General features: G+C 40.3%; 1 protein-coding gene across 1 annotated transcript in view; it reads left to right on the forward strand.

Moving 5' to 3' along the window:
• The window catches only part of LOC116689508 (contactin-associated protein-like 5), a 98,863-nt gene that overhangs the window by 23,171 nt on the left and 55,244 nt on the right, over positions 1-20,448 (forward strand). The window contains exons 3-6 of the mRNA XM_032516065.1: positions 444-637; positions 11,290-11,437; positions 16,607-16,810; positions 17,436-17,620. Coding sequence (XP_032371956.1) covers positions 444-637; positions 11,290-11,437; positions 16,607-16,810; positions 17,436-17,620 — 731 coding nt within the window. The remainder of the gene's footprint in view (positions 1-443; positions 638-11,289; positions 11,438-16,606; positions 16,811-17,435; positions 17,621-20,448) is intronic.

Consider the following 20,448-nt stretch of genomic DNA (forward strand, 5'->3'; position numbering starts at 1 on the left):
ATAGATAGATAGATAGATAGATATTGATCCAAAAAAACTAAAATATTACTAGTAGATATTTGTAGAAAATATGAAAATAAAATCTTCGGTTTGAGTTTTCCAGGGAGGAAAACATGACAGACACACTCCATATTGTGTAGAGGAGGCTTTTGGAACAAATAAGCTTGTTGAGCTCGCAGGATTCTGCTCTTTATAAGTTCTCGAGCCAGGCTGTACACATTTCGAAATTAATGCGTCATTTTCTGCTGGTGTCACTTCACCTTGAAGCCTTTCATTTTCAAACACTCCCTCTGTTCACGTCAGGACTTTATACTTTTTTTGCAATCTGAGCCCTGTGGCGACTTAGCATACACCACAACGGCCCACCGTCTCATTGTGTGGATATCCACAGTATCAACGTTCCATGGTACCCCCTCTGTTTGTATTTCTCCGCCCTCCTTCAGGAGCCGGAGGCTGGTCTCCCATGGTGACCGACCAGGAGCCATGGCTCCAGGTGGATCTCAGGGAGCAGATGGAGGTGACGGCTGTGGCAACACAGGGACGATATGACAGCTGGGACTGGGTCAGCAATTACCTCCTGCTCTACAGTGACACGGGCCGGGCCTGGAAACAGTACAGGCATGAGGACGGTGTAGGGGTGAGTCTGCACACAGATGTTTTAGCTTTCTGTATGACTTCAGATTCATCGTTAATGTGCTGTACACTGAACTGAATCCAAGCAGGAGCGAAACTGTTATGTTGTTTTGCTCAAGAAAGAAATCCAACAATTGTGCATGTGTGGAAACGTTCAGATGTAGAAGAAACTAAGTCCAAGGCATACTGTTGGCTTTTTATGATTAAAGAAATAGGTTGACATTGTGAGAAATATGCTTTTTCTTTTTTTATTATTCTCGTACGTTGCAAGAGAAGATATACCACTTCATATGTGTGTGTAAACCTCTCTGAGGTCCAAGGACATTTTTACATTTCTTTTTAAATTCACATTTTAAGGACATTTTCATGTAACCGGATTTCCATGTCTTTCTTGTTAAAATGTTCAGAACAAACTTAGGTTTCTCTATTATGACGCCCGAATTTCTTACAAAGCAATGCATAAAGAGCTAATTTGGCCCTAAAGCTGAAAAGTTGATGTTCTCTTTTTAATATTTCTCCAATCTCTCGTGAAAACAACCCTTTTGGTGCTTGAACGAGTTTACAAAAGTCTTGGGTTAACAAAAGTACCATAATATGTAAATAAAATAGTCAAATGATTGAAATGACATTTTGTAATGTCGCTTTTTGAGTGGAACTGTTGGTGCGTCTTTTGTCCTTAGAGGGTTAAGTATGGGGCTCAAGCTGGGGATTTATTTATCCTAGCTTAGCATAAAGACTGGAAGTCTGGATGTGCTCAAAGCTCACTAATAAACTTGTTTTGTTTATCTATGAACCGAAATGCAAAAAAAAATTATAACTTGTGGTTTCATGGGGGACAGTTTCTTTGCTCAAGCCATGCTAATTGTCAGTGGTTAATCAACCCCGGACCTATAGATTTATATTTATATTTAACGCACAGACATGAACGTGGCAGCAATCTTAACACACAGAGAGAACATTTAATTCTGTCACACAGATCATTGCTTTTCCACGGTCTCTTCTCCGTGGACTAATTCATTGATGACCTTATAGGTCAGAGTCAGATAGCACATCCTTTCACTTTTTTCTGACACATTTCAAGGTGTTGGAAGTGTCAACGCAATTATGATACTGCTTTTTTTTTTTTTGGTCCTCCATGTAATGTCACATCTGGTTATGTCAGCCCGTACACAGACTCAAGCTGTAAACGAAACAGCCTGATGTTGGCCCATGTTAATAATCCTTTATTGTTTTCGCCCCAGTTATGTCAAAAGCTGCTGACAAGACGTTAAATAGTTTTTACTGGAGTTTTTATACCTGACGGAACAATTAGCGGAGTGAAATTGCTCCCAGGCATGCAACTGCTGCAAATTGGTTATTTTGTCATTGTGTTAAATTAAAAGATCACACATATGTGAGGGTGGACATTATGTATAGTGTAGGGGTTAGTTGTTAAGTACTGATCTTCATACATCTATTTGAAATAAAATCTACTGAAATATAGGAAGATTAGATAAAACGTCATGAGGTTGAGTAGAACGGTTCTAACTGTGAAACAGATCTTAAAGTCAAAATCCTCCTTTAAAAGCTCCGTAACACTTTCACACTGTTACTCTCACTAACACAGCTTAATAGTCCCCAACAAATACACTTTTTACTTCCGTTTGAGTAACATTTACTAGCAGTGGCCAGCTTTTTTTGTTTTTTAGAAAAATACCTTACCTTCTTTTTAACCACAGGTCAGTATACAAGGAGTTTAAGATGGGTAGTTTTGTTTGGCACCAAAAGTGTGTGTGTGTGTGTGTGTATATATATATATATATATATATATATATATATATATCAAATAACAAATAGTTATCTTTGCTATGTGTAAATGTGGAGAACAAAAAGCAATAGAAATTGCTTAAACAAACACATCTCCTTCTTCATTATGGAAGGTTGGAATATGACAGCAGAGCTTTTCATATGTGTAAATTACCCATATTGTGGGCCCCTGATGGACGTGGGGCCCTTAAGCAGCAGCTCAGTCTGCTGATGCCTCACACCAGATTTCATGTACCATCTGGCAAAACCAGTGCCATTGCAGATATTTAACTAGAGATCAACGTGTTAATGTAAACAAGAACACGGTATCTAAGTCAGTTTTGAATAAGTGCCATACAATAAATAGAAGTGTTCAGTTCCCCTGCAAATACTATGAAATATTTACAGAGCAAAGTTCAGTAAGACATTTCCTCAATGTGTGATCAAGGCTGTCTTCATATCGTCATTTTTATGAAAAGAACTAAAGCTGCTGTGCAGTTAGAAGACAAGACATTCTGTATAGATATTACTACCATGACTAGCAGCTATCACCTTTTGTAAGTGACCCATAAGAGAAAAAAGACTGCTGTACTTATTTCAAATATTCAAATTTAATAAAGCACTCAACCACGGCATACAGCGCTGTATCATGGTGTATTATCCTCCAAAACCTGGCAAGCATTAAAACCAGGCATGACTAAGCTTTATATTTACTGAAATATAATAAACCTCACTCCTCCCATCTCTTCTGTGGTGTTTATGTAAACTTGGATTTAAAGTATAATTTATATAGGGCAGGTTGAATGTCAGCCAATTAGTTAGAAATGTCTTATGTGGAAATGCACACTCAAGCTGACTAACCACAGCATTCACCAAGACCTTTGGTTGATACTTACTCACATCCAACTGGCATTTTAACAAGTGAAGCTCAAAGGTAACGGCTCATTGCCAGAAACTGAACTGAGGGGGACTAATGAGAGAGCAGCAGCAGCTGCTGATATGACTGCTAGCTCTCTGCCATTCTTAGCTAACACCGAGCCAAATTAGCTCCATGGAAAAATGAGCTGTAATAAAAAAGGGGCTGAAGGTCGACAATCCTGCTGGCGTCTATTAGATGCTGCAGCGTTTAGTTAGTGTGTTTGTAAGTTTCACAATAACGCTAACTAACCGATCAAGGCAGCTGCAGAACAGCAAATCCTGTGTGGTGGTGTGAGGTAAAATTACTGTTTTTGTATTTGGAGTCTGGTGGCTTTGAATAGAGATGGATGCTTCAGTCCCCCTTCAGAAAGGGCCGTCTGACAGCATGGTAAAGGAGTGAAAATATTCTAAACATAGCTTACACATAAATAATATGGATTCTTTATAGGTGGCTCAAACATAGTATGCTGTTAAATATTAAAATATTAGCATAATATACAGTATATTAGTATAATATATACTGCAGCTAAAATCATTGTGGTTCCACTTGAACCGCTCCAAAACATTTCCTAGAAAAACAGCTCTAACAAGGCACTAGGTATTATGCGGGATTCTAGTCATCCTTCACACAATCTCTTCTCCCACCTTCTAGACATTTGCAGAGCATCCCAACGCGCACATCACATTTCAGGGATAGTTTTTACCCCTAGGTAATAAAGCTACTGAATGATAGTACAGCAAGAAGGAGGGCTGAGGTGTGAGCTTAGTTACTATCTTACTGTGCTTGTTTTTTTTTTTAAATGTTATTTTTAATTATTTTTTTGACTAGTGCTGGGAGAGTGCCAAGGCACATTGAAATTCATTGCTGTGGTACTCTGTACTAATATGCATATGACAATTAACTTGAACTGAACTTAACTGTGTGGCCCCATCCACAGCAGTACACTGTCTCTACTTCTATGCTACGCTCATGCTACTCCTATGCTTTTCCAAACTGTAATGAATGCAGACCACCATCTACTGTATATAATACAATCTGACCTATCAATTTAATAAATGAGTAGATGCTTTGTGTTCAAAGTTGCCTTTTTGTCTGGTTACACAACACAGGGTGTGTACACAACTGTTTTTTTAAGATTGGTTTGGGGGTAGGTTTCTTCCTGATGTTGACTCTAGAGAAAAAGTCGGACACCGAAATCAATGGCGGCCATCCACTGAGGCCCGTTAATATCCATATCAAATAGTATGGAACATCTGGACAGCATCTGTGGACGTATCTTGCTCTGGATCAAAGGGTTGGAAGGACATCTCCACCACTGGGTCTTAAGACATCAAAAAAATAAGTTAAAAAAACCTAAATAGAAATAAAATCAGCTTTGATATGTGTTTAAAAAATACAGTAAATGAAACAAGCATTTTGTGTAATTGGTCTCCATTTGATCAACTTTAACAATTCAATCGCCTGTTTTTTCTCATCACTTTAGTAACGGTGTCATCGCCGCCTGTTCCCGCAACCAGTCTCCTGTCTGTGGGAGTGTTCTGAGCAAAGCCTTAGAAAGTATAAGAGGAACATGTGAAAGGACATGATGGCACAACTACAAGCTGATAATAACCTAATTAGTGGAAGTCATGGGAGAAAATCTGTGAAAATGACTTATGTCTGACGCTTTTAGGACATGAAGTGTGGACTTTTATCAGCTGATGGGCTGTGAAACTCAAAGTGACTTACAAAGTCTTACTCAGTGAATGTGTTTCCTTAAAAAGAAAAAGGTGTTTGGCTTGATGTTACTTTTAAATTTAGATGTTCAAAGTAACTCTTTAATTATAATAAATCACAGAGCCCCTGTTTTAAATCCCGCTTTAACCTAATTCCCTGTATAATATTTGCAATCTACTCAATGGTGAATTAGATGGATTCTCCAAACATTCATAGGTGGGAAGAGGAATGTTTTGTACCAGTGGGTTCCAGATTACCTTCATTATCCTTGCAACGTCTTATTCCAAAATCTATTTTTAATGCAGCTGTTAATACATGTGTGAAACTCATTCTTGTCCATGAGGGGGCCATTTATACATCCATTTCCATGCTTTAGGTAGAAGGGAATCTATCAAGGATTAAAGTGTGTGTGCATGAATGTTAATTTTTTCTGAGTAATTGTATCTCGTGATTGCAATTTTATACAGCCCTTCTTACAAAAAATGTTGGTTGAATCCTACCGACGTGTTGATCCCCTGATTTTTCATCTAATGCCACCATCAGGTTCACATTTGTGGGTTCGGGTGAAATATCCTAACTGTAGATGGATTGTCATCTGTTGGTGCATTCATGCAGCCTGGGAATATCAGGGACCCCCTTATATTGCGTTGTTTTTCTGAATGCAAGCGTTCACATGGTTGGGATGCGTTCTTCTTTTCTGTTACATTTGGCATAACAACTTGCATTAATGCCACCAACTGTTGGGCATAGCCTAGAGCATCAGGTGTGTGAAAACATGGAGGCCACAACAACAAAGGACACCCCAAAGCTCTTAAATGATGCATTATTTTCCTCACTACAGTTTGAACAAGAGCTCAAAACATAGGACTACGTTTGACTTGAATTGATTTACTTGTTACTGACAATACAACAACAACTTTTACATCTAACTTAAGTTACTCTATTGAAACCAATGGAGAACTACAACCTACACTGATGGCACATTGAGGACGTTGGGAAAATATATTGCATGCATGCATGAATTTTCTATATTTCGGAAAAGTTTCTAACCATTCAACACATTTGAACGGTCGTCGCCCGAGTTTCTGCACGTCAGATGTCAACAAGGCGGCACCAACTGGGAAACTCTGTTAGCAAAATCTAGCAGCAGTTTCCCACCTCTGATTCCCAAATGAAGTGACATGAATGATGACATTTTCATTGGGAAAATTGTTTTTTCCAATGCCCATGAACTACCCAGTCTCACGCCATTTTGTGAATTATTATTTTGATTTATTGATTTGTGTGCAGGTCATGTTAATGCCGTTTATTTCGTGTACAAGTCACGATTTTCGAACAGGCACACGATCCACAGTCTCTGTGGCACGCAGCAACGGGGAAATGGAACGGACGGTTGTGGTTAGGAAGAGAATAACGCGGAAAAGAACTGCAACACGCGGGACACGATCCCCGGTCTCTGGAGTGAAAGTCCTGTGTTGTTTGACTCATCCACCCCCCCCCCCCCCCCACCAACCTCCCTGTTCACCAACGTTTGGCTTTTCAAAACTACTCGCTAACTTAATCGTTCTGTGATCACAAAATAGATTTCGCATTGAAATACATTACTTCAAAATTCGTAATAAACGCACAAAAATAACGACGTTAACGTGACCTTTACACACAGCAAAAGATTAAATAACGTGACCATTTCACCAACAATGATGAGACTGGGCTGCCATGAACCAACGGAACGTTTGTAGAGATATTTAATGTCACCAGAGGATGAATCCTTCTGACGTCGGTGATCCCCTGACTTCTCATCTAGCACTATCACCACATGAACAAGTTCAGCTTTTCCTTCCTTTTTCCAATAACGAATACCATCAGCCTCGGCTGCCATTTGAGTTTAGTGCCAATGAACCTTGCTATTGTGAACGTTGCCTGTAATGTTGCTTAACAGGACCCAAGAACATGAAACACGCCATATATTTAATTCCAAACGGCCAAAACGTTATATATTTTGATGCTGAAGCCAACACAGAAACTAAATAATCCAAAATGGGCAAGGACAATTGAACTAAATGACTTCAACAACAACCTAAATATTATAACAATAAATGGTGAGCCATGTGATCAGACTTCGGATCCAGACCAAGTTTTGGCGCCTCTGACTTCTCATCTACTATACAGTAGCACTATCATATATAGAAAATGAAGTCTTTCCTTTCTTCTTCCATTATCAAATAACCATCAGCCTCGGCTGACCTTTGTGTTTAGTGCGAGCAGTGTTGGGCAATAATGCGTTACTTCTACTACTGTAATATCATTGCTTTCCCCAGTAACGAGTGATGTAAGGGATTACAATGTCCAAAACAGTAGGCTTGATTATATGACGGTTACTAATCCCAGTAACACTATGTTACTGCATTACCCAAATGTAATTTGTTTTTTTGTCCTCGGTAGGCTTTCTTATATATGATGACGTCTTAATTTAGCTCGCGGCAGGTCACGTCATCTCGGCTCCTATTCAAAAAGCTAAACGAAGGGCGACGGCGAGAGGAATACATTCAATAGCTGGAGGTATTGTCATTATATAGAGGCTTTGATCATCCAACATGCCGCTGTGAACAGAGCAGCGGGCCCTCTCCTCTCTCGCCTTGTGCACGCAGACAGAGCGAGTTACTATGGTGATAGGAATCTGCGTTGGCAGATCCTTTTCATAATGTAAGCTACACACATGGGGTTAAGTTGGGGCTAACTTTTCTGGCCTTTATTTTCTGTCTTCTCTCTCTTTAGACAAAATGAGTCCTTGAAAAAGTGCAGCTGTGTCATTGATCATATAATCACCATGATTCCAGGCAGTTGTAGAATCAGTAGAAGGCATCTTGGTTTTTTAGATGTAACACCCACTTACAAAACACGTTCAGTGTGAAATTCCACAAAAAAACTTAATAGGCCTATGTAAATGTGCGATAGTCTTCGTCAGCCTGAATGCAGAATGTCTGCTGTTCTGCAGTGTGGCTGATCGTTGACCCCTTGTTTCAGGTTAGTGATCTTTCCAATACAGTGGAATGAGTTTGTGCGTTTGTTTTGTGTTTCTTTTTTTGTGGGGAGGGGTGAGCTAACTCAATAAATTAAACTCGCCATTGTGAACATGTTGCCGGTAATGTTGCTAGAAGGACAGTTTAACAACAACATAATAACTATGTGTTATTATAAGTCTTTTGAACAACAACGGAATATTACGAGAATAAAAGGTGAGGCAAATGAGACGAACGGCTGTTACTCCTCACTGGCAGGATTGAGCCGAGCATTTAATACCCAGGACAGCTCGAGAATAAGCACCCTGGACAGCGCCGGTGACAGTTGCCATGCTGATGTTAACATTGAGCCAAAAGCGTCACTGTGTTGCCGCACAGGGCTGCTTGGTGTGGCTGGAGACTCTAGGGCTGCCCCCTCTTAGTCGATGAGTCGACTAACCGGTCGTTTTGGTAAATTATTTTATGCTTTTTTTTCATGCTGAATGATTTCATTTCCAAGAAATGTATGAGCACATCTTTGGTAAAAAAAAACAACAAAAAAAACAAAAAAGGTTTAAATGCTGGTACTTTTGCTTGACTCACTTTTCCAGATCTGATTTGATTAAATTAACTAAATTGATTATTCGACAAAATTATGTGTTAGTGGTAGTCGACTAATAATTTCTTCAGTCGACGACAGTCGTTGACTTGTTTTTTTTACATTAACTTGACAGTACATTTACATAACTATAACCCAACATGTAACTCAATAGGTGTAGTAGACACATACGATGTTTGAGGATATATTCTTGTTGATCCTGGTCACGGGACTTCTTGCTGACTAACTTGCAGTCAGGGATTGCTGTAGCATATTCACTCGTGGCAAGGTCACATCGTAGCTTTCTCCTCACTATGTGCTCCCTTAGGCTGTTTGACTGGCCAATGACATTTCGGAACACACTGTAGCATCTTCAACGCCGGCAGCAGGATCCCCCCTCCCCCTAGTGAATTGATTAAAATAAACGTATGCGCTTGTGCTGTATGCAACAGAAAGGAAAACTGACACAAGGGAGCTCATCACCGGAGAGGAAGAGTAAAGAGTCTTAATTAATGGGGAGGGAGACTGTTCCGCAGTGACAGAAGCATGAATAGAAATAATGAAGTCACAGTGGGGTTAGGGCTGTTTATGTGGATAAGGACCGACCTCGGTCCTCTGGACCTTTGAAAAATCTTCTGCACCCTCCGGGCTGTGTATGAGACTATACTTCATCTCCCAGCTGTAACACACAGGATGTTCTGTTGCAAGTTTTTTTTCCAGAGAGGAAACAAAAACAAACGTCATAGCGCCGGACAGCCTCAGTGGTGTTCCTGTAGTGGTAATGCTCTTGAATATCAATGACTCATGCTGACGTGCCTGAGTGTTGTTAGCTAATGAATAGCGAGAATGCTTGCAGTGCAGCCCTAATCAGAGTTTGTTTGGTTCATTACATTTTCCAGACATTCAGCTGGGAGTCGAGCGGAAAGACGTGGTAATGATAATAACAAAAATAAGAAGACGCAGAGTCTGTATACCGAGCATATACCAGACACATAACATCCACCTCGATTCAGCAATTGCATCCTATATGTACACACATTTTTCTGCCAAAGCTACAACAGCTTTGGTAATATTACCTCAGAGATTTTTTATATTTCTGTTCTTGTCATTAGCTCCATTAGGGCGAAGAAGGGGAATGTCATGTGTTTCCAATCATCCAATCACTTATAGCAATATTTGAAGCAGACACTCGTGACTCGTCAATGTTTTTGACAAATAAATATTTACAAAGGGTGTTTTTATTCCAAACATTTTTTTTAGTTTTTTCAATTTTTGAATTTTTGTTTTTTTTTCATAGGAAAACGCTCCAAAGAAATGTTTTACAAGCTTTAGGCTACATGTGCAATGTGGAACAATCAAACAGCCTTCTACCGTAGCGTGTCTCACACAAAGGCTGAGAATAACAAGGTTGTGGTTGGAGCCCTGTATGACAAGCCCAACGGCATGCTTTCATCAGCCGGATTCCCAATAAAACACTGACAGCTTTGATTTTTTTTCGCTTTTGAAGTGTCGTGAATATGTATGTTGTGGGTTTTTTTCAAGGCCAATGTGTTCCACCCATTGAGTTTGCCTTAAAAGCTGTTTGCAGTGCTAAAGTAATACATTTGCTTTGACTGTATGTGTAAGCCCCAGCGCCATTTGTTAATCCTTCCTGTGCAGACATGAATTACTGTGCATGTGTAAAAAAGCCTGGCTCGTATGTGTGCTAAGATTCAGCCATGACGCTTCGCTCGGTAAAAGGCTCAAAATTGGAAAACGGTGGCATAAATCACAATAACTGCCTTAACAGTCGCACTGTTGCCTTGATTATCTACCAAGAAGCAGCATCCGGGTGCATTTAATGATGCTTCTCTTTGCAGCATTCTAAAATCCTCGGACGGTCATTTGTGCCGCTGGTAATTGTGTCTCTGCTGTTGCGGAGAGTTGAATCATTAGCCTTGTCTGACAGTGTTCTGTCCACAAACGCCTGGAGCTCCACTGCCAGTGATCTATATTTTTGGTTCTTTGTAGTAGGAGAACTTATTGATCTGATATGTCACCTGCCTAGAATCGGTTATGAAGAAGCTGGTAATCAGTCATTTGAGAGGAGAGGTTGTTTGTCTCTGTTTCTGCCTCCATCTCTCACTCTCTCTGTTTCACTGTTTATGTCTCCTGGCATTGTCTGGGGCAGATGGAAAGGAGAGGAGGGATAGAATAGAAAAAGAAGAATGACATCTCACAATTGTACTCAGGGGTTTTTGTATTTAGCTCTGCAGGGAGAAGAAACAATAAGAGAGCCCTTATTGCCCCCGGCTGCCTCGGTGGTGATTTTCCTTCCTTCTCACATGGATCTGTTTAGAACAGATATGTCTACACCACACGACAATTCGTATCACTTTACATCAAATAGTATGTTCAAGAGTAGGAAGAAGACCTTGCCCTTGGCTTTGCCTTGTCAGCACTTAGTTGTTATATGTGCTATTCAAGGATTTAGATATATTTTTCACTGTGTCTATACATCAAGTATTCAGCTAAAAGAAAAACGTGTGTGTATGTACTCCCTGGTGAAAATATTACAATTCAAATATGAGGTCATTTTCTTGTTTTTCAGTGGAGCCTTTGGTCATAACCACAGTTTTTGTCCCTCTGTGATCCTGCAGAGATTTGTCGGGAATGTGAATTCGGAGGCCGTTGTCCAGAACAAGCTGTCCCACGCAGTGAGAACGCGTTTCCTGCGTTTGGTGCCTCTCGACTGGAACCCCAGTGGCTGGATGGGCCTCAGACTGGAGGCGTACGGCTGCTCCTACAGTGAGTAACACACCCCTTGCAGTTAATAACACTCTGAAAGCACTCAAGTATACACATCACCCCTCTGTGGTTTGCATCACCTAGAAGGATTTGTTCATTTTTAAATCTGGCTCAGTGGCTACTCTCTTGATGGAGAGTAATGAGGACTACTTTCTCTTCACTTGGTTTTAACACACCGTTTCATACCTCAGACAGCAGTGAAATGACTAATCAAAACCCAACAGCCTGGTTGTGAAACATACATGCACAGGGATTTCTCCATGTTCAACACATCCAGAATAAGACTTTGAAAACAGCTTAAGAAGCATGTTGGAACACCTGGTGATACTGGGAAGCAGTCACGGATTGAGAGATCAAAAGGAGGACCCAAAAAGTACGAGACCTGTCAGGTGTGGCAGGTTGGCAGAACAAAAGGCAACATAAAGTTGAATCCAAAAAACAGACAGGTAAGAGAAGCAGATCCAGAAACACTAAAAAGAAGAAAAAAAACTTGAAAAAACTATACACTAAGAAGATTCACAGAGAGCCAGGAACAAACAAAGACAATCAGACACAAGAGAATCCCAAGACCAGGGCAATATATCGACATGAAATTGACGTTAACATATGAGGTTAGATATCGTCTTCAATTTTGGATATCGTAATATTGTGATACAACGCAACAAAGTGTCTTTTCCTGGCTTTAAAGGCTGCATTACAGTAAAGAGATGTAATTTTCTGAACTTATCTGACTCACTAGCTGTTTTATTATTTGCCTTTACACACTTAGTCATTAACTCATATTACTGATGATTTTATATCTAAACTCGGTGTTTCCATTTTGTGAAAGCACCAATAGCCAACCCTACAATGTCTCCGCAACATCGAAGTATTTGGTCAAAAATATTGTCATACCTAATTTTTCATCATATCGCATCAAGACTAATATACACAAGGGTAGTAGGGTGGGAGCGAGGGACAGGTGACGTGGAGCTGATGAGGAACAGGTGAAACACATCAGAATGGTAAAGACTGCTATGGCGCTGGCTAAGCTAAACACTAAAGAGCGAAATTTGCCGATTTTCAACCTTTCTGAAACGTGTCATCCAATAGGAGATGCAGGACTACCAGCTGATAGAAGAAAAGAATAGAAATGTTTTTATTTGAAACAGGGACAATGCACAGATAAACATTAAACTTGTAATACAAGTGAAGATGTCTTGAGCCAGGTTATAGCAACAATTGCTAATTTCCACCTGTAGTCCTTGGATGACTGTACTGCAGGTACTGCCGCCATTCATCTGCATGTACGGCAGAACAGAAACTCTGCAAACGGTCCCTTAAGTTACCGGCTGATGCTAGCAATGGCTAGCTAGCTAGCTTTGTTAAATCTTTCAAAATTAATCTCGTTGTATTATTGGAACTTGCGACCCTACAAGATCCTCAGTCTTTACATATTACTTACGTTTTTAACGTTGGTTCAAGTCAGGAAAGACTTTATTGCAGATATGCAACAAAGTGTGTATATATATATGTATATATATATATATATATGTATATATATATAAATATATCAGATGGAGCCTAGACACTGGTGATGGTGAAGAGGGAACATGGAGACTCGGGTTGCATTGTTTGGACGATGCCCGTAGATGGAAGGGGAGGAGGAGGGTTGCACATGTGCCTGAAAAGACAGCTAATGCAAAGGAGAGAAGACATTTATTTATTTTTTTAAGATAATATTTTGGGCATTTTAGGCCTTTATTTGACAAGACAGATGAAGAACTGAGCAGCAAACTGCCGCAGACAGGAGAAGAACCTACAAAATAAAACAGGAAATAAAATAAAACCCAGGATCATGACAGGCCCGGGGTTTGAAGATGCAAGATAAAAACATTTTATGTAGCTTTATAGACTGTATTTACTATACAGCAAATAACGAAAAATAAAACCCATAACAGGGCTATGCTAGTTTAGAAAGCAGACAACTTGGTTTATTGTCTACTGCAGCTTTGTTTACCATATAGCAGCCACAAAAGACTTGAGTCGAGCTGATTTTCTTGACAACGGTTGTTGCCATATACTGTATGAAAGACTTACGAGAGACAAAACAGAAAAACAGTGGAGACTGATCATGTAAAAACCTGCTCAGCTTAGGTCATTAGATTTTTGACGCAATATGGATGTTGGTCATGCTAGCGGGCAGGTTAATAACAAACAATTAATTAGGCTTTTATCTTCTTGTTGAAAGAACACCAATTTAATTAAACATTATTCACAGGTTGTCACAACTTTTTTCAGGAAAACATACTTTTTTACTTCAGAGTCATTACTCTCTGCCAAATGTGTCCCTTAAAGTGAACTTTATGCCTCTGCGGACGCTCTATGCTGAGCTTTTGGCGAAGCCTACGTAAGTGGACTGAAGTGTATACTTGTGTGTTGGTGTGTTTTTTGATCGCTTGAAAAGAGAATAGCAGGGCCGGTGCGTGTGTGTGTGCATGGGGAGTATGTGTAGAGCGAGTGAGAGAGCAACGGTGATTAGCTTTGGAGTGAATACCGACTCTAGAGGCATAGTGAGACAAACAAAGTGTCTTCCCTTTTCTTTCTGAGCACGGTTGAAAATCTAGAGCAGGAAAAGTTAACCCTCTGCTTGATTTCATGTTGTTTATGGAGAAGGAGAACCTGGAAATGAGAAGGGGGAAATACACCGCTACCGAGCCACAGCCAAGCAGACCAATCACAGTTGTTGCAGTCTGCGTCAACCATCATGTGTAGTGATATTTTTAGAAAGATGCTCATCACGGCCGAGGGTCCGGTAAAAATGACAAAAGGAGTAGAAACAAACACTTTGAGTAGTGAAGCACACACCAGATGTCCCTTCCAGACAGAAGTAATAAAAGTAGCATCAGCCTGCAAACAAGACACAGCTGGTCAAAGTGCATCGCGTGCCGCCAGCGCGTGCTGCTTTCAATGCTGGGCTTCATGACTACAATTAAAGTAATTACCCTTAAGATAACAAATTCTCAAAAGAACATAAATCATTTATTAAGATTTAATCATGAAAGATTACATTCAAATGCATCCCTACTTACGTGTTTGCAAATAAAGACAAACTGAACCTATACAGTTCATGATAAAAAGACACTATTATAGCCTGAACAATCCTCCATAAAATACATGTAATGGGGATTCACTGGCACACCTCTCCCACGCATTGTGAAGCAGCACTAACTAGATGAGCCAGTGAATTAATGCACTGTGAAACACACTCTGAATATCTCACAGTGATCAGTTTTATGATGCCCAACCACCACACACTGGCCAAGTGTGTTAATGTTGGATAAAACCAATGCTGGCTGCTTTGTGTACTCCTTTTTCCTCCATTGTTTAACACATGTGTCTATGCTTATAAACTACTGAAAATGCCAAGTGAGGTACAATATAGCTGATGAACGAGTTCACCTACAGAAACTACAGAATCTGCCCAGAAAGACTGAGAAAGGTTACATTGCCATGCAGCTCGTTCTGCTGCAGCATTGTCTCTCTGAAGCAGGATTATATAGAGGTGACACTGAACGCCGCTGATGTATTCCTCAGCATTCTCCTGAAATCAATTGTGCATGAACGGGGAAAATGGAAGAAAGAAAGTGTAATAGAGATTGAGATTCTCTCCATTTTGACAGACAGGTAGCTGGTTTGGGTACAGTACTCTTTTCCAGGCAGATTGCTGTTGTATAACAGTGATTATCAGAGCCGTCTAGGCTGTGTGAAGACTGCTAAACCTGTGCAGTTAAATGGTTTTTGACTCTGTGGAAAGACCGTTCAGACTGTTACTGCTACTTAAACATTGGAGCTGAATCAGTGACTTCTTTTAAATCCCTTCTTATAATACATTTGTATAGACTAGGCTTTCATTTGATGTTGCCTTTTTTTTTTTAAGATTATGTTTTTGGGCACTTTAGACATGTATTTGATAGGACAGCTGAAGACATGAAAGGGGCGAGAGAGGGGAATGACATGCAGCAAAGGGCCGCAGGTCGGAATCAAACCCTGGCCCGCTGCATTGAAGAATAAACCTCTACATATGGGCGCCCGCTCCACCAACTAAGCTATCCGGGCGCCTGTGATGTTGTCTTTTTATCTTTTTGCCTTTTACTTACTGTCCTCCTATAACTTGCTATTTCCACTTATCTTTGATCTACTTGTGAATTTTCCTTTTCTCCTTCCTGTCCTTTAGAGCTGCCCCATCCTTTGCTGTGTATGTAAAGTTAAGTGTACTGATGTGCTGTGTATACTTACGTTTTCTTTATGCCTTTGTTTCTTGTTTCTTTGTTTCTTCTGTTAAAGCACTTTGTAAGCTGTTGTTTTTAAAGGTGCTATACAAATACAAAATAAAGTTTTAGTAAATTTTTAATTGTTTGGTTGTTTTAACGCTGGTAACGCTGACTAGATTATTGTGGTCAATTTAATACATATTATTGCAGCCAGTAGTTATGTTATGGCTTAAATAAAATGGCATCTTGCTAGCGGCAGGCATTGGCGGATCGACCCCCAAAGAATTGATACGAAATCTCGTTTTTACTATCAACATCAGTGTCAGAAGGATTGACACCAAAATAATTAATCCATCGCATGTTAAATTACGTAATGTTGGTCCTCTTTGCCTCCTTAGTGACAAAATAAAGATTAGTTATTTACCAATGGAGATCGCTTTGTGATTGAGTAAGTAACAGTTACCGTAATCAAATGTAATTTCTGTGTTAGGCAAATCATTTGGAAAATTAAGTTGCATATTAATGATGCATTCAGCTCAGAAATTGATGCAGACTTAATTGTGAGAGAACTTTCCTAGAACAAGACACTCAGTGGTGGAAGAAGTATTCAGATCCTTTACTTAAGTAAATAATAATCAGTTAATGTCCTGCATTGAAAATGTTACTCACGTAAAAGCTGTCAGATGAATGTAGTAAAATAAAAACTACAATATTTCCCTCTGAAATGTAGCAGAGTAGAAATAGAAAGCGGCATAAAAAGAAAAAACTGAAGTATCTCACATTTGTACTTTAGTACAATACTTGCGTAAATGCACTTACTTAAATTCCCCCATATAACTTTTTACAGACAAATGGAACATGTTTTCCATTTCAAGAGTGCTTTACTGATTCAAGAGTACTTGTGATTCTCTTTTAGAGTCGTACGTGGCAGACTTTGACGGCAGAAGCTCCTTGCTGTATCGGTTCAACCAGAAGTCCATGTCAACGGTGAAGGACGTGATCTCGCTGCGCTTCAAGAGCCATCAGGCTGAGGGGGTTTTACTGCACGGAGAGGGGCAGCGAGGAGATTACATCACCCTGGAGCTTCACCGAGGAAGATTGGACCTCTACCTCAACTTAGGTGAAATGCGCTCGCCCAACCTCTCTCGCTCTCTCTCGCTCGCTCACTCTCTCAAATCAATGTTTTATTTCCACAAGAATTTAGTCTCACAGTCACGATTGAGAGGTACTGCAGCAATGTTAAGGTTTATACATCTCACCTCAGTTCCATCCAGTAATGGGAGCATACCAGGCCACGGTAATGTCTTCAAATTAAATCATTGCTTATTAAGTAACAGGAGAAAGAAAAGATGAAGAGGAACTATTTTTGTCAGATTGCTGTTTCCCAAGCAAATGCATTTAATTCACAACAATATGAAGAAAAATAAAATTGTCAGAGTTGTTCCAACAAGCAAAACCAAAAGTTTTGGTAAATAATTATTTTTTCTGTTTACAGCATAATTCATAGTCCAATTAACCATTTAATCAGCAAATACCTTCATACCAATGAACCTGTTTATATTCTAGTATACATCATCCAAGTAAATAGAGAGGATTTAATTGTGTGTGCACAGTAGGTTTGCTTTTTTATTGCCTTAATTCTTCACCTGCCAGTCTCCCATCACACGTGTACAAGTTCACTGTGGAAGATGTAAATACGGGAAGCTTCTCACTGTGTTGCGGCTGTTTCCTCGGTGTTTTCGCAGACGACAGCAGGCAGAGGTTCAGCAGCGGCCGGGTTGCCGTCACCGTGGGCAGTCTGCTGGATGACCAGCAGTGGCACTCGGTTCATATAGAGCGCTTCAACAAGCAGGTTAACCTCACAGTGGACTCCTACACACAGCACTTCCAGACCAACGGAGAAGGGCACTCGCTGGAGGTGGACTACGAGGTGAGGCCCTGGGATGATTCAATTACATAGCGGCAGCTTTGTAAATGTGAATGTCTCTCGTGTATGCATTCATCCAGCGAGGGCCAGGCAGCCCTATCATTAATAAGACAGATATGACACAGTGGAGTGCTATGGTAAACAGCTTCTAGTCTATATACTAGAAGCCCTTGGGAAGAAACATGTTTTGAAATGACATCTTCGTTATGGAAAATGAAGAACAAAAGAATAAAGAAATAAATGTAGTTATTTTTGTTGTCTCAAAGGAATTACAGACTGCCAAGAGGACTGCCAACATCTACAGACTTTTGCAGAGCATTAACATTGTGAGACATTCACATTGATTCATCATTGGTGAATTATTATTTACTTTTGAATTCCAGAATATTATAAAGTTATATTCTAAATTTATTCTAAATTGAATATTCAAACCCTAATTAGAAATATTATGGAATATAATAGCTGTGTTCAAAACTGTTTTCTATCACAAAAATAGTGTGTTGGACATTTTGTAATGGTGCTCAAATTCTCCGCTGTTAATTTCATTCACTATATAGTCCACTATAAAATACCCACAATGCACAGCTAGTTTGAGTGTACATACGATTCACTCTACATTTAACTACCATATACCACAATGCAACATGGTTGTGTTTTCCCGGAGGGGAAGAAGAAGCAGAAGCGACTGCAAAAACTGAAAAGGAAAAATGGAGCAGGCATCCATTTCTAAACAGTGGAATTGTAACATGCAACATATTTATAACCTTTTACTGTCCTCCTGAGTGCTCGGTTTGTTTCAGGGATGTATTTCACTCAGGAGAGACTTTGATGTAGCTTCACAAAGATTTAATATACATATGGATTGGTGGAGGCGGCGAAGGAGCACAAAGACCAGACTGAAGGAGTCCAGCTCTGCTGGACCCAGGCTGCCGCGAGTGATGGTGACTGGAGATGGAAGGAGGAGGGTTGCGCACTTTGAGATGGAGATGGAAGGGGAAGAGGAGGGTTGCGCACTTTGAGATGGAGATGGAAGGGGAGGAGGAGGGTTGCGCACTTTGCCTGAAACGACAGCTAACGCAGTAGAGAGAGAAACAGATTTAAAGCTGGGATGTAATGTTATTGGATCATGCATTTTGTGGCCAATTCTGGTTGGTTTACTGAAAAGTGAACTACTCTAACCAGCTAAAAAGTTTTAGGACGAGAGAGCGGTGATTGAAGCTATGAAAGTCTTCCTGAAAGAATTTATGCTAAGACACTATCATTACTGTCCCGGCCTGGGGACACATCCACAGTCAGCCCCCAGCCAGCTAGCAACCATCCACTATCATTACAGCCCCGGGGACACATCCACAGTCAGCCCCCAGCCAGCTAGCAGCCAGCCACTATCATTACAGCCCCGGCCCGGGGACACATCCACAGTCAGCCCCCAGCCAGCTAGCAACCATCCACTATCATTACAGCCCCGGCCCGGGGACACATCCACAGTCAGCCCCCAGCCAGCTAGCAGCCAGCCCGGTCAGCACTTAACTTTGGTGCTAAGGACGCTAACGACAGTTAACTGAACCGTCGGGAAACAGACCCAGGCACCCGAGTTAGAACTTAATTTCCTTTGGGATAAATACAGTTTCTCTATCTCTATCTCTCTAACAGCGGCCATTTGTACTGTTACACCCCCCCCCCTCACTTTAAGCTGTATTTACAGTAAGCTAAATTTACCAGACAAAATGGGGATAAGTCACCAAAAGTACTAATACTAATACTAATAGCAATTTAAAGACGTGGTAGCACTGGATCTGGACAGGAAGGATAACTCTGGGAGTTGGATGGGGTGTGTCGTGATTCTGCCTTCTCACTCCGTGATAAAGGTTCGTGGATCTTAGTGTCGTGATTTTGGTTTCAGCTTGCATATCGTTAGAGCCCTAGTTGAAATACAACATGCATACTTATTACACCATAGAAATTCACAATGGGCATTAATCTGCTGCTACAACAGCCTTCATATTTCCGGGTTTGCTTTCAAAAAGATTCTGGAAACTGGCTGCAGGGATTTGCTTTCATTCAGCCATACGAGCATTAGTGAGGTCCAACACTGATGTTTCGTGATAAGGTCTGGTTTGGAATCAGAGTTCCCATTCATCCCAGAGCTGTTTGATGGGCTCTGTGCAGGCCAGCCAAGTTCTTCCACACCAAATTCGTGAAAAAAACACTTTTCTTTAAGGACCACTCTTTGTCCACAGGGGCATTGTCATCTTGAATAAGAAAACAGTTTACATTTGTTGGAACTAAAGGACATACCAAGCATGCCAAACCATGCCAAACCATGAACAACAGCTCCAGACCAGAATTCTGTATGCACATAGTGGCTCTACAGTGTATGTTTGGATCCAGTGAGTGGGATATGTTTTCTCACTTTCTGGATCACTGGTTGAGCTGTTTATGCAGCCACTTGTGAGAATATGCCTGTGAATGTATTTTGAGACTGTGATGTTTTAGCATTCAGCAAAATGCACAGCAGAACGTGAATGTCATTTTACTTTTTTTTTTTTTCTTTAAAGAAAATTACATACATGAATATACATTTTTGTACTTGTCATATTGGCTCAATGTCTGCATTAAATTTGTCTGAGGTTGCCTGGCTTCCGTCAAGGCACCTCCATATCTGTCTTTTTATTACCTATACTGCCTTTAAAGGGCTCATTTTATGCTAATTTTTAGGTTTATAATTGTATTTAGAGGTTGTACCAGAACAGTTTTACGTGGTTTGATTTTCAAAAAACTCCATATTTTTGGATATAGTGCAGATTGCTGCAGCTCCTCTTTTCACCCTGTGT

The sequence above is a fragment of the Etheostoma spectabile genome, chromosome 5 (assembly GCF_008692095.1).
Source record: "Etheostoma spectabile isolate EspeVRDwgs_2016 chromosome 5, UIUC_Espe_1.0, whole genome shotgun sequence".
NCBI lineage: Eukaryota > Metazoa > Chordata > Actinopteri > Perciformes > Percidae > Etheostoma > Etheostoma spectabile.